Source organism: Danio aesculapii, chromosome 19 (genome assembly GCF_903798145.1).
Source record: "Danio aesculapii chromosome 19, fDanAes4.1, whole genome shotgun sequence".
Classification (NCBI taxonomy): domain Eukaryota; kingdom Metazoa; phylum Chordata; class Actinopteri; order Cypriniformes; family Danionidae; genus Danio; species Danio aesculapii.
This window is the reverse complement of record NC_079453.1, coordinates 14,526,949-14,542,471: the sequence shown is the minus strand read 5'-3', so window position 1 is coordinate 14,542,471 and position 15,523 is coordinate 14,526,949. Positions and strand designations below refer to the sequence as shown.

Here is a 15,523-nt window from a genome sequence, read left to right as displayed (position 1 = left end):
GAATGGCATGATTGGCCAATAAAAATCAAGCATTCCAGAAAGCCAGAAAACACACTTAAAGTTACACAATATCGAACATCTTAAAATCTGAAGTGTGACTTTCTGGAGTACTAGTAACACAAAATGAAGAGTTGAAAAGAAAAGAAATGCAAACAATCTTACACAATCCTGTTTTGCAATTGTTTGAGTCACAGGTTGACGTGGGGCTGCTCACATTTGCTTGGCTCATGCCAAAAAAAACTAATACTGTTCTATATTATTGATCTTATTCCTAAAACTGTCTCCACCTCCATCATATGAAGTCAGTTCCACAAAAAATATTTAAACCTGGCAAACTTGTATTTTTTGAACAACTAATACGCAAATTTGAGCAAATGCTTACCATATTTAAAGTACTATTAATGTTTGCGTATGTGTTTACAGTGTTAATATGTGAATATAAGACTCAATTAAAAGTGTATTCATTTGTCTTCAACAAGTTTTATGTTTTGGATGAGAAAAAAAAAAACTATTTCTTTAAGCACTCAGAGGATCACCTGTTGAGCTAAATCATAGTCCAAAAGTGTTTGTAAGTGTTGTGTGAGATGCTAAAGACATATTTCCCTTCATCCACTCCAAAGCTTCAACGTTGCAAAGATATCCCAAATCTCCACCTCCCCAGTACTGGACAAGCTGGAGACAGCAGGCAGGGTCTGGAGTCTATCTCTCCCTGCCCACCTACCTCAGCCAAAGGGGCGCTCAGCTCCGCCCAGGTAGCCCTGGTGCCGTCCAATCCATCAACAGCTGGCATGCATGTCCTAATTTTCTAATATCCTCACAGAGTCATGCTTGTTTTCACACCCATATTCAATATCTCCGCAATTTTGCTCCAAATCACTGTGATTACTGAGAACAAATCAATTGTATTCCCTTCATTCTGTGCAAAAGATGTGTCGTTGTTTTTTTTAGATTTAGTTCAGGATTAATCTGGTAGACGGTGCATATGCACTTTTATCCTAATGTTTCACCCTCTTGTAAAATGTCTATGAAGATCACTCGTCAGCGAATACTGAGGTTGGAGGGAGTGGCAGTGTCAAGTGTTTGTTGTTTTTGGAACTCAGTATGAAACTGAGCCACAATAGGTCAAGATAATTGAGATTTAGCCCAGAAACACAGTTTAGGCAAGTTGACAAGCTGCCTAGGAAGTGCATAGTTAAAATGCACAGAACTGTCTCGGAACTGAAGAGGGTGGTTATTCTCTTCACATGTCTCTGCTATTAGCCTTTACAGTATGTTGGTGAGTTATGAGTAGGCCCACATGGAATCTGCGCGCGCAGAATTCTGCAGATTTCCACAGATTTTTAACCCATCATTAATTCTATTTATTTACTTGAATAATGTGTGTAAATCTATATTTATTCAGTTTTTTTAATTAATTACAGTAATTTTATTGACTAATATAAAAATGTGATTTATGTACAATGCAGTTTGTAAAGACTGATTTATGTACAATGCAGTTTGTAAAGCAACATTTTCTGTCTTTTTGTAGAGATATTAAATGACAGACTTGCTTTGTTTACCAAATAAAGTGAATCTAATTGGATTTGCATTTTACACATTAAATAAAAGTTAAAAAGATATGATTTTTTTTTTCATATATTAAGGTTTTAGTTATGATACTCCCAAAATAATTCCACAGAAATCCGCAGATTTTTACCAAAATTCTCAGCAGAACTAGCAAAAAATGTCCGCAGATTCCGTCTGGCCCTAGTTATGAGCAAAGAACATGAACAGTAAGAAGCTAAGTAGGGTCAGCTTAAATTTCATGTGCACAGAAAGCTTTTCTTCAAAGCTGTTACTCCATCATTGACTGTAGTCGTCCTGTTAGAGAAAATAAACCATTGAAGTCGAATGTTTAAAGCTGTTTACACCAAGAATAACTAGATTAGTACAACCACCAATAGACTATATCTTGTATTCCAGTTTTTCATCTTTCACTATACATGGTTGAGCTCTGTAAAGTCAGTGGATTCTAATTGGCATTGATATATTGTTTATTAGCTGAAAATTTTTGAAATAAATTCTGGATTCCAATGATCAATTCTTTCTGGCAGTGTTGTGGATTTCTTTGTTTTCTTGTGAATGATTATTTATTATTAGACCTAATCATAGCTGTCATTACAGTTTTTATTTGGTGTGAATTGGCCTTTGCTTTGACGCTAACTAGAACCCTGTGGCAGTATTCAGAAAGAGTTCTGAATCACTTCTTGTTAAAAAAGTTTTCTAGCTGGGAACATTTGTGGTCATAAACTTGCATAGAATGGCATGTTTTCAACTGTATTATTGTAGAAACTTTTTATCTCCCCTCCCAATCCCTAATATATTATCCCATCCCATCATGTACTAATACCAGTTTGATTAATTTCATGGCATGCAAATCAATGTCTTGGCTGATAACATCATAGCTTGTTGCCTTAATATAGATTAAATAGTTATTGCCATGTGTGCTTGAACCGTTTTATCTGGAAAGCTGATTTTGCTCTTTTTTCCCCACAGTGGATCCCTCTCAAGTCCCGGTCCCAGTCAAGCGGTCTCCTCCCATTCCCCCAAAGAGGAATACTCCTGTGACCAAACGCAACTCAGACGTCTCTTCAGCCAATCAGCCTGAGCCTCCGCCCCCTGCCCCCACCTCTGTTCCAATCCCAGCCGCTGCACCAATATCTGCTCCACCCTCTGCCCAATTAGATGACAGCAAAAACTCAAACTCTGGAGGATTCTCTCCTCCACCACCCCATATCCCACCATCCCCCCCTCGTGCCCACCAGCCCCCTGATGTCGTCCGTGTAGACCCACCCAGTCCCACCACAGAACCACCTTCTCAGCCACCACCTCTACCTTTACATATACGCATCCAGAGAGCTTTGAACAGTCCAGGCCCTGTCCATCCCAACCCGGAAGGTTCCCAGCGAGCACACTCGCTTCTTTTTGAAACACCTCCAGACTTTCTCAATGAGGCCCCAGGAGGAGGGAGATACTCGCTTCCAGTCACTATCGAACCTCTGCGACTGTGAGTGTTTATATTTGTTTATCTTAAAATGTCCTTTGCCCTTGAACTTTTATTGCTTGTAACTGATTTCTACCCCAGGAAAGAGTGTAAGTTAATGTTATGCTAAGCTTTTTATATAGGCTGAGGTGTCCTAGTTTGGTGCTGAAGAGTCACTGTGGCCCTTCAAGATCAAACTTGTCTACCCCTGATGTATATATATATATATATATATATATATATATATATATATATATATATATATATATATATATATATATATATATATATATATATATATATATATATATATATATATTTTTTTTTTTTTTTTTTTATCAACCAATAAATCACAAACAAAATGGCATTCCTTGCTCGAATTCACTCACTCGATTTTATTCACTCCTTTAAGTGGACTATAATAGTTAACTAATGTAAATGATCATGAATTAGGGTGTAGGTGTTGATTTTGAAAACAGCCAAAGTGATTTTGTATGTAAAGGGTTTTGTTTGACCATCTTTTTCCCCACTTCTGATGTCATTTAACAAGAATTTTTTTATTGTGGCATTTAAAAAAATTCACATATTTATCAAAAACTAATTTGTTGTAGATTGTTTAAGAAATCTGTCTCAATTTCCAAGAGCTAAGTTCTTCTGAAAGCATCTCTAGTTTCAGGTTTTCCCTTTTATGATGATGTAGATAGACCATAGCGCCACCTGTTGATAATGAAAATTATTTTACTAATACAAGTGAACTAGTTGGTTGTTGGCTGTAGGCTTTGCTGTGCATTCAAACATAGCTTTTGGTTGAGAATACTGACAGCAGATTTCAACTGTCCTAAATTACATATATACAACACTATCAGGTTTCATGCTTGCTATGTGTTGTGGTAAAGCTTTATAGACACAACCCCATATCATTCACATGTTTACTGTAATTGTATGTTATTCAGTCCTGAGGATGATGATTTTGACATGGAAGAAGAGCTGCAGAAGCTGCGGGCAGTCCCTCGCCCGACACAAAAGCCAGAGCTGGAACCACGCAGCCGTCGTGGCCTTATTGGAGACCCACGAGTCACTGTCATTCCTGAGGATGCAGGATCTGGATCAAGTGAAGAGGAGGAAGAGAGTGATTCAGATGGATCTATCCAATATAGAGATGACAATGAGGAAGATGATGATGAAGAGGATGTTCCCAAAAGTATGATGATTTAACTCTGAACAGCAGTTTATGTATATATACATACACACACACACACTACCAGTCAAAAGTTTGGGGTCAGTTTTTTTTTTTAATGATTCCGTTTATCAAGGCAGCATTTATTAAATGTAAAAAAAAAAAAAAAAGCCAAATTGTTAAATATTTATTAAAATTGTATGTAGTTTCAAATAAACTTATTATGCTTTTATTACTATTATCATTAATAATAGTAATAATAACAATAATAAAAATTTATATTATAATGATTTCTGAAGGACTGGAGTAATGAAGCTGAAAATCTTCACTTCACTTCACTTCACTTCAATTTTCACTTTAAATTAAGTTGATTTTTTCCAAGATATTTTTATTTATTTTTAAATAGTCATTCAGTTTTACATGCATTGTCATTTTGTTATTTGTCATCAGTTAATGTACACTCATTTAGGAATCTTTAGACTGAAAGACTAGTCAAAATTAAGGAAGATAATTTATGAAATATTTAGTTAATTCTTTTTTTTAGTCATTCATCTATTAATTCATATATAATGTACATGCATTGGATGTTGAATTTCCAAATTTGGTAGTGTTTTTAATGCAACATATCTTCACACTAGACTTGTACAATTAATGCTGACATATTGAGTTTCTTTTAGTTTATTTAATTCATTTCCTGAATGTGGTTTTCTTCATCATAAAAAGGAATTTAAAAGTCGTAAATGTACTTTCATATATATATATATATATATATATATATATATATATATATATATATATATATATATATATATATATATATATATAAATTAGCTTAAAGGGGCTAATAATTTTGACCTTAAAATGTTTTTAAAAAATTAAAAACTGCTTTTATCCTAGCCGAAATTAAACGAATAAGACTTTCTCTAGAAGAAAAAATATTATCAGACATACTGTGAAAATTTCCTTGCTCTGTTAAACATCATTTAGGAAATATTTAAAAAAGATTCAAAGGGGGCTAATAAAGTCAGATTTATTAGCCCCCTTTGAATCTTTTTTTCCTTTTTTAAATATTTCCTAAATGATGTTTAACAGAGCAAGGAAATTTTCACAGTATGTCTGATAATATTTTTTCTTCTGGAGAAAGTCTTATTCGTTTAATTTCGGCTAGGATAAAAGCAGTTTTTAATTTTTTAAAAACATTTTAAGGTCAAAATTATTAGCCCCTTTAAGCTAATTTTTTGATAGTCTACAGAGCAAACCACTGTTATACAATAACTTGCCTAATAACCCTAACCTGCCTAGTTAACCTAATTAACCTAGTTAAGCCTTTAAATGTCACTTTAAGCTGTATAGAAGTGTCTTGAAAATTTACTGTCATGATGGCAAAGATAGAATAAATCAGTTATTAGAGATGAGTTATTAAACTATTATGTTTAGAAATGTGTTGAAAAAAATCATCTCTCTTTTAAACAGAAATTGGGGAAAAAATAAACGGGGACTATATATATACTATATATGAATTATTGCATATTATTGCATATTTCACAACAATACTGTTTTTGATCAAATGCAGTTTTATGAAAGAAATACTTTAAAAAGCATTACAAATTTCAAATTTTACTGTCCACAAACTTTAGAATAGTAATGTACCTTTAACCAACCAAATTTGATAAATGTAAATCTACATAGGCAATGCGGTGGCGCATTAGATAGCAAGATGGTTGCTGATTCGGGCCTCAGGTGGCATTTCTGTGTGGAGTTTGCATGTTCTCCCCGCGTTCACTTGGGTTTCCTCTAAATGCTCCGGTTTCCTCCACAAGTCCAAAGACATGTGGTACAGGTGAATTAGGTTAGCTAAAATTGTCCTTAGTGTATGTGTGTGAATGAGTGTGTATGGATGTTTCCCAGTGATGGGTTGCAGCTGGAAGGGCATCCGCTGCGTAAAACATATGCTGTATTAGTTGGCGGTTCATTCCACTGTTTAATTAATCCCCCAGATAAATAAAGGGACTAAGCCAAAAAGAAAATGAATGAATAAATGAATGAAATCTACAATATTTTTTTATTTGTTTCACATAGATATACTTCAGAATATTAGTGCAAGACTTAAACCTTCCATGTGCTAGAATCTATAGAAAGTTTGTAAAAACATCAAATGAGAATTCTGAATGGGTCTTGTCAGGTGGTCTTGCGAGTCGTGTGAAGCGGAAGGACACTCTGGCACTGAAGTTGGAGCGTCAGCAGGAGAAAGAGAAATCACAGGAGGAGGACAGCAGCACCTGGAACAACAAAGAGCAGTGGGAAGCTGTCAGAAACAAGATCGGCACCACCCTCACAAGGTCTGTGTGTGTTCAGAGGGCTTTTAGGAGTTCTTTGTCCTTTCAGCACTGACACTGCTTGTGTTTTGCTCTTTTAGGAGGTTGAGTCAGAGGCCCACCGCTCAAGAACTGGAGCAAAGAAACATCCTACTTGGTCAGTGTTGCAATTCCTTTTCACTAGTTCTCCACTCAACATATGTGTGGTCTCAATTTACTGATGCTTCCAAATAAATAAATTGCTGAATATCTTTCTAAATGTTCTTCGGTTTTAGCTAAGAATGAAGAAGCCCGGCGGGCGGAAAGGAGCGAAATCAAGCGCAGGCTGACCAGAAAGGTTTGAAGGCACACATTCATCACTTTTATTTTTTTCTGTAATGAGTAAATTGAGCACTTGTTTTTGGCTTTTGCTGTATTTCTTGATACTCCTTGGTCACTATACCTAATGAGTTGCAGAAATTGCAAGTGTTTTTGATTAATAGAAAGTTAAAAACAGCATGCCTTAAAATTAGAGATCGACCAATGGTGTTTTTTTTTTTTGGCTGATGGCAATATTTAAAATTCAGGGCAGCCAATGGTTGATATTTTGATGGTTTATTTTTTTTGGACAATATGTTTAGCTGATATTCTTTTCTCTATCTTCATCAAATAAAATTTTACAGTTAATTTAAACATGATACACAACATTTCTTACATTAAACGTTTATTGAAAAAACAAAAGCCTGCCCAATCAGCCTGTCAAAAACTTTTAGATTTTTTACATTTATTAAATATAACTAATCATTTCTAAATGCCAGGTAAAAATGGCATATATTTAATGGCATTAATATATACAGTTGAAGTCAGAATTATTAGCCCCCCTTTGAATTTCCTTTTTAAATATTTCCTAAATTATGTTTAACAGAGCAAAGAAATTTTCATAGTATGTCTGATAATATTTTTTCTTCTGGAGAAAGTCTTATTTGTTTTATTTCGGCTAGAATAAAAGCAGTTTTTAGTTTTTAAAAAACATTGTAAGGTCAAAATTATTAGCCCCATTAAGCTATATATTTTTTCTGATAGTCTAACTTTCCTAGTTAACCTTATCAACCCAATTAAGCTTTTAAATGTCATTTTAAGCTGTATAGAAGTGTCTTGGAAAATGTCTAGTCAAATATTACTTACTGTCATCATGGCAAAGATAAAATAAATCAGTTATTAGAAATTAGTTATTAAAACTATTATGTATAGAAATGTGTTGCAAAAAATCTTCTCTCTGTTAAACAGATATTGAGGAAAAAAATAAACAGGGGGCTAATAAATCTGAATTCAACTTTATATAATTTTTTTTTTCTTTTTTTACTTTAGCCATTTTTACTGATATTGATAGTTGAATTTAATAAATAGCAATAAAAAACTAAAATGAGTGCATAATAGCTGACACACATAAATTAACACTTTTTTTTTTTTACTGGAAGCAAAACCCTTAAAATGACATTAAGCTTTTACATTTATATCAATGTTGTAACTGTTTCTGGTCCCTAACTTTGCAACTGTCAAATTTCATGCCGCTTGATGGAAATGAGCTTGGCTTACAGTATGTGTAATCAAAACAGCTAAAATCTTCAAACACTGATTAGGATCCAGCACAGAACTTACAATACTGATAAACAATGATATAAAATCCACTGATATAAGCACTGCCACAATTTCACATGCAGATCTGTAGGGGAGAAATTTTCCAGGACAGAATCAGAAGTAATAACATCAGAGCTTATGTTTACAGTGCATATGTTTACGGTTTTGGTACCCATGCCTGCCTGCAGCCTAACTAAAGCTGGTTAAATACAGTTTCAGAAATTGACTCGCACTCTCTCCAAATATTATTATAATTCTTGCTCCTAAATCAGTGTCAAATTTAATCAAGGAAATATACTGTAAGACATTTAGAAAGGATAAGAAACCCATTTTCTTGAGCAGTGACAAGGTAGTGGGAGACAGTGAAATGACAACTTGCTTGAAGTCAGATTCACTTTATGTGTTACTCAAAATTTAGCTGAGTGATTAATTTAAATTGATTAAAAAAATTGACTTCAAATTCTACTTTGAATACAAAACACTAAGTGCCTTTACTTTCTTTTTTCAACTAGTTACTGTGTCCTCGCTGACAGTTTCTTTCAAAACAAAGATGGGAACACTTTACAACAGGATTCTATTTTTCATTTTTGATATTGTATGAACTAGCATTAACAAACTATACAAATGTATACAATAATGTACAAACAATACATTTTATTTTTTTGTATTTGTTGTTAGTAAAAATACAAGTGTTCATTGTATGTAAGCTCACACGCCATTATACAATAAACAGATCCATTTAGTAGCAGTACAGTATATGTTAATATTAACTTAACTATGATTAATGAATGTTTGACAAGTAGTTCTACTTAGGTCCACACAAAAATAATACTAATCCCAATCATTTGAATGGTAATTTAAAAATCTTCCATGTTTGGTAACAGAACTGGTAATCGGCATAACATAAAACTATAAGTTTAACTTGAGTAAGTTAAAGAGCCCATATTATACATGAAATAGGGTCATATTTAGGTTGTAAGGGTCTCCAACAACAGTCTAATATACATGCAAGGTCATAAAACACTTTGATGGTCTTATAATCTGCATTTATTTTTACCTAATTATCCCAACGACTCCCATATGAATCGTTCAGCGATTCATTTGTTCCCAACCCCCTCCTCAGCGCGAAGCTAATCTGCGCTGAGTGGACCGATGACAGCCTGCTGCGATTGGTCGACAGTGACAGGCTTCAGCACGAGACAGAGTGAAATGCCCAGCTGGTAATCAACTATATAAAAGTAGTCACAGTGCACACGCGCTTCATAGTGTAAGGCTTTTTTCACACACACACACAACCCTCCTCAGAAGAACTAGGGAAAGCGACGCGAGTCTCTCCCTCTCTCTCTCTCTCTCTCTCTCACACACACACACAACGCTCCTCAGAAGAACTAGGGAAAGCGACGCGAGTCTCTCTCTCTCTCTCTCTCTCTCTCACTCACACACACACACACACACAACGCTCCTCAGAAAAACTAGGGAAAGCGACGCGAGTGTCTCTCTCTCTCTCTCACACACACACACACAACGCTCCTCAGAAGAACTAGGGAAAGCGACGCGAGTCTCTCTCTCTCTCTCTCTCTCTCTCACACACACACACACACACACACACACACAACGCTCCTCAGAAGAACTAGGGAAAGCGACGCGAGTCTCTCTCTCTCTCTCACACACACACACAACGCTCCTCAGAAGAACTAGGGAAAGCGACGCGAGTCTCTCTCTCTCTCTCTCTCTCTCTCTCTCTCTCACACACACACACACACACACACAACGCTCCTCAGAAGAACTAGGGAACGTGACACGAGTCTCCTGTCTCCTAGCTTACGATCGATCGCCATAGCAACGACAAACGGCAGTGGAACGCGAGCTCACAAAAGCCTTTAACGTTAAATCCGTAAACAAAGCGGCACGCGTCGCGTTTTTAACGTGGCTTACATGTGATAAGACAATATAAAGAGTAACCGCGTGTACTGTACCAGGTTAACAACTCATCTTTGGGTAGAGACTGTCAATATTATCCATCTGAGCACAGCGTGACTTCATTGGACCGGCGGCGTCTGTGTGTGTGTGTGTCTAGTGTTTTTTCTGTGTTAGTGGGCGGGGCCGCAGGTTTCAAATCTCCCTGGTTTGCGCGCGTAACTACTGGCGAGGCTTGTGTTTCGTGGCTGCGTCATCGCGAAACACCTAATGACTCGTTATCAAGGCGACTCGTTTGAAGCACTATGAGTCGACTCTTTTATAGATGAATCAATAGTTTTAAACACTGTACACTTACAGATTTAAGCCTTAGCTGGATATTTCACTTCACTTAGAGCTGTGTTACACACTACATGGAAGGGCATTTTCAAAAACCCATAATATGGGCTCTTTAAATCATTTTGTTTGTTTCCAAACATGCATCCAAAAATCCCATTATCCTTCAGTTATAGATCTGAAATTTAATCCAAACTGAAATATCTAAACATATTATTGACATTTGTAGCTTGCTCACTTCTGAACTATCAATGTAATAGTGGCCAACAAATACAACCCACCAAGCCTCATGATATTCACGCTGCATTCAAGCTTCAAAATGTGTAATTTGTGGTTTTAATCCTGTAAAACGTGAAAGCTGTTGTTGTGTATTTTTGTCCACAGTTGTCCCAGAGGCCCACAATAGCTGACCTGGAGGCCAGAAAGATTCTGCGTTTTCATGAATATGTGGAGTCCACTCATGCTCAAGACTATGACCGGCGCGCAGACAAACCCTGGACCAAACTCACACCTGCTGACAAGGTGTGAGCCAATCACTGGTCTCATCTGACCCCTAGTGGTGACCGATATACTGTCATTCAAATGCTCTCTTATGTAAACTGAAGAGAGTTACATAAAAATATTTGCACGTAATTGAACATGTCTGTACTTTAGTACAGAAAAGACCAAGCAAATTTTATTTAAATAGGCTAACAAGAGAGTTTCTGAAGTTTTATTTGTTGATTAGACTTGATATTATCGTACAGTTGAACTCAACACCAGCAGATGCTCTGAGATGTCAGGGTTATTCTTTATATTTCATCTTTTGTTCTCTGTTCTCCTCCAGGCGGCCATAAGAAAAGAGCTGAATGAGTTCAAAAGCTCAGAAATGGAAGTTCACGAGGAAAGCAGGATATTCACCAGGTCTGAGACTTTCAAAGCTTTCTTAATTATTATAAATCCCTTTTCTTACACTCATAAGTATGTTGAGTTATTAACTGTAATCTTGTCAGATTTGTCATCATTATTTTCTAAACTCCTTTATCCAGTTGCCAAAACCAAATCTCCAGTAAATGTAACCATTACTAATCTGATAAACTGACTAAGAAGACATATGCCTGTATTAATTAAAATTTTGGATCTTTTACACCTTATATGGATTATCTACAGCAGAGATGTCCAAACTAGGGCCCACGGGCCAAAGTTGGCCCGTGGTAACCTTTGATTTGGCCCACCATCCCACATTATAGAATAGTGGAATAGTAGGGAGGGTTGGGGCAAATGTCTTGAACAAAGATCATAATTTTTAAATTTAACATAATTTTTGTTGTTTGTTTGTTTTATTTCCGAGCTACAAAAAAAAGCAAACTGAAAATAAATGTTTCAAATGAACTGCTGTAAATTAATCTGATATTTTATAATAGTATATAAATGTATAAAAGACCTAATATATATATATATATATATATATATATATATATATATATATATATATATATAATCTGGACTTTACTAGAACTTCTATGTTAAGCTGCTTTGACACAATCTACATTGTAAAAGTGCTATAGAAATAAACATGAATTGAATTGAATATAAATATTGTCACTCAATGGATAAAGGACAATGCAGAAGACATTGGCAAGCAAATCAAGGCAAAAAAAACAGGTGCAGCCGGACTAGTGTAACTCCATTCTGTTTTTTAATGTTATTTTATTTTATATTCACATTATTATTATTATTATTATTATTATTATTATTATTATTATTATTATTAATGAAATGTGCTGAAGTGAAAAATTAAAAAAAAATAATTATAATAATTAAAAAAAAAAAAAAAAAAAAATATATATATATATATATATATATATATATATATATATATATATATATATATATGTCAGAAATTAAATTGTCAGAAATTAAAAATGCTGGTTCAAATACAAAGCATCCATCGTATGCACATTTCCGTGCAATGACATTTTTACATTGTTTTTAATAAAACAGAGATAAAAAATTGAAGTGAAACAATTTGTACATTTAATAAACAGAATAAACAAGTCTACAAATAGAAACAAGAATGTAGTACTACGGGATCTGTGCAAATTGCATAGGAGTGTCAGTAAACAGAAGATTCAAGATGCACTTGGCTAAAAACAAAGTCAAAAACATATTTAGTTTGTTTTCATAATTGTATGAATACTTTGACGACTCAAATTATTTTGCATAATTTTTAACGGAACACTGGAAATAGCATTTTCAAGAAACCAAAGTAGTTAGTCGTGTTAAACAGATGATTTAAACATATTAATAATTAAGAGCTCACTAATAGGTTAAGTACAAATGTAATATGTAATAGAGTGAACAAATTCTTACAGAAATAATTCTGATATGCTGATTTTATGTTAATCTCTTTTAATACATTTTATTAATTAATGCATCCTTGCTCAATAAAAGTAATAATTTTCTTGAATATTCATGTATTTGTTTAAAAGGTGGCCGTTTAATACCAAGTCAGAAGAATGTTTTTTAATTGTATTTATTATTTCATTCATTCATTCATTCATTCATTCATTCATTCATTCATTCTGTTAATCATTAAATAATTCATTCCTCATTCATTTATTAGATTCATTCATTTATTTAGTTAGTTAGTTAGTTAGTTTATGAAACAATGTTCATGATCATTTACTTTAACTTGATTCATCTATATATTTATAACAATAAATCATCTTTCACTTCTCTTGCAGGTTTCATCGGCCATAACCATCATTTCCAAAGAGGAAGCTCTGGACTGATTTAAAAACTGCCCCTATAACTGCAGCTAAAAGCATCCTGTTTCTCATGATCCTCCAGCAAATACTGAAGAGCAGAAGGAAGAAGAAGTGATGATGAGGGTTTGTAAAGGATCCTGGTACTTCACACTTCAGTCTTCAGACACTTTTGGGGAGCAGGTTTGGAGTGCTACTTTCCATCATGCCCACAGCCAGATCACATTGTTGGTGGAGTATTGCAGGGAAAGAGGGACACGAGACTGTGGATTGGGGTGTTTTAATAGTCTTCATGGTACACACATTTCTGTGATCAAGAAATGGCTTGTGTACCAACAATAATTTTTTTAAAATAATAATAATAATGTGTGTTTAATGATGTGCTGTCCATTTATGCCTTAACACTGGTACTTTTTTTTTTTTTACCTTGACCTTAGAGTAATAGAGAAGATGCATAAAAACACTGTTTCTCACTTTGAATGTGTGTTACTCTGTAAGCACACCTTTTGACATTCTCAGGACGACAGCACACGGTGTCACTTTTTCTATATGTGCATTTTACTGTAAACGACTGTCATTTTTACTGTTTCACATAGATTAATCACCTTCTTAAATAATTTCCTATTTTTTTAACAACGTAGCACTTCACATTAGATATTGCAAGGTGAATCCTACAAAAACACAACATATTTTATGCAAATTAAAAATAATAATTTTAAAAAAGCAGACGAAAAAGGGTTTGGCATGAAGAAAATTAAGCCTCTAACCCAGGGGTGCCCAAACTCAGTCCTGGAGGGCCGGTGTCCTACAGATTTTAGCTCCAACTTACTTCAACACACCTGCATAGATGTTTGTAGAACATAGGTCTCAAACTCAATTCCTGGAGGGCTACAACTCTGCACAGTTTTGCTCCAACCCTAATCAAACACAGCTCATCCAACTAATCAAGATGTTCATGACTACTAGAGACTATTAAGCAGGTGTGAGTTGCAGGGGGTTGGAACTAAACTGAGCAGAGCTGCGGCGGAGTTTGAGACTTATTCTAGAAAGGTAGGCGTAATTTGGGTTGGAACTAAACTTTGCAGGACACTGGCCCTCCAGGACTGAGTTTGGACACCCCTGCTCTAAACTACTAAGATTTATTTTCAGCATTGTGGCAATATATTCATAATATTAAAATGTGATTCCCCCTTAGTTCTTATTATAATGTGGGATGTTTAACTTTAGTGTGAATCATTCTAAATAGTTGTTTCTATATATTTTATTTACTTTATTACAGTAAAAATGCTGTAATAGAAACATTTTCCTAGATAAACATGCATTAAAAGCAAAATAAAAAAATAGTTTTCACATATGACCATAAATAAAGTGACTTTTTATCATATTACTGGAATTCTTATTTTTTTCATATTTCTAATATTGTTTTTTCCACAATGCCAAACTTTTTTAATGATCCGAATGCTTCATTTTCTTCAGACAAATACGTTTTTAAAATTTTTATTTTAGAGGGAGGGAGGGAAATGATGACATACTTCATGAGATTCTGCTCTGTGTGATATAGTCGACTGTACATTGAACGATCATAAACAAAATGGTTGATGTTACATCATGGAGTCATTGTAAAAAAAAATCTTGGTGCATTTTTTTTAAGTGGTATTATAACCACAAACTCATTTCCACATCACTGCTGGTTTTATGGTACACTTTATTTAGTGGGCCACAAGAGGGCCTGTGCACTGTATAGAGACATGCTGTAGATTCATTATATTGTATATCTTGTCTTCCTGACACCAGAAATTGGTTTTAATTGTAATTATAGTATTATAGTATAGTACACTATGTATGCTGTTTTATGAAATGCAAACAGTATGACTACAGATGAGACAATGATTCGGTACAGAACAGCTGTATAGATGATACTTTTTTATGTAAAGATATAATAAAAAGGGCTTTCAAGTAATACATGTACTTGACCATTAATTTAAACCTGTGAGTATTGTTTGCTCCTACCTTATATACATGTTTCAGACAGCCTGTGGTATTATGCATGGAAATATTTAATGGATGCCTCATATAATGTTTAACAAATTAAAGTGTTCATTAACACCATGTTTAGGAGCAATGCTGATGTCATTAGATTTTTTTACTTGGTTTTTTTTTTTAGAATTTGTTTTTGTTTAGGTGGTGGCGCAGTGGGTAGCGCTGTCACCTCACAGCAAGATGGTAGTTGGCAGTTCTGTGTGGAGTTTGCATGTTGTCCCCATCAGGTGCTCCAGTTTCCCCCACACATCCAAAGACTATAGGTGCGCTATAGGTGAATTGGGTAAGCTTTATTGTCCATAGTGTATGTCTGTGATGAGAGTGTATTGGTGTTTCCCAGTACTGGGTTACA

General features: G+C 34.7%; 1 protein-coding gene across 5 annotated transcripts in view; it reads left to right on the top strand.

The window, feature by feature from the left end:
• phactr4a (phosphatase and actin regulator 4a) overlaps positions 1-15,091 on the top strand; it is a 74,561-nt gene extending 59,470 nt beyond the window's left edge. For 3 of the 5 annotated variants that reach the window (XM_056480495.1, XM_056480494.1, XM_056480493.1), the window contains 9 exons: positions 621-752; positions 2,536-3,046; positions 3,976-4,223; positions 6,382-6,538; positions 6,616-6,671; positions 6,790-6,851; positions 10,769-10,906; positions 11,211-11,287; positions 13,111-15,091. In XM_056480495.1, coding sequence (XP_056336470.1) covers positions 621-752; positions 2,536-3,046; positions 3,976-4,223; positions 6,382-6,538; positions 6,616-6,671; positions 6,790-6,851; positions 10,769-10,906; positions 11,211-11,287; positions 13,111-13,126 — 1,397 coding nt within the window. In that variant the 3' untranslated portion in view covers positions 13,127-15,091. The remainder of the gene's footprint in view (positions 1-620; positions 753-2,535; positions 3,047-3,975; positions 4,224-6,381; positions 6,539-6,615; positions 6,672-6,789; positions 6,852-10,768; positions 10,907-11,210; positions 11,288-13,110) is intronic. The other 2 variants (XM_056480497.1, XM_056480496.1) reach the window with 1 other exon arrangement.
• The last annotated feature ends 432 nt before the right edge of the window (positions 15,092-15,523 follow it).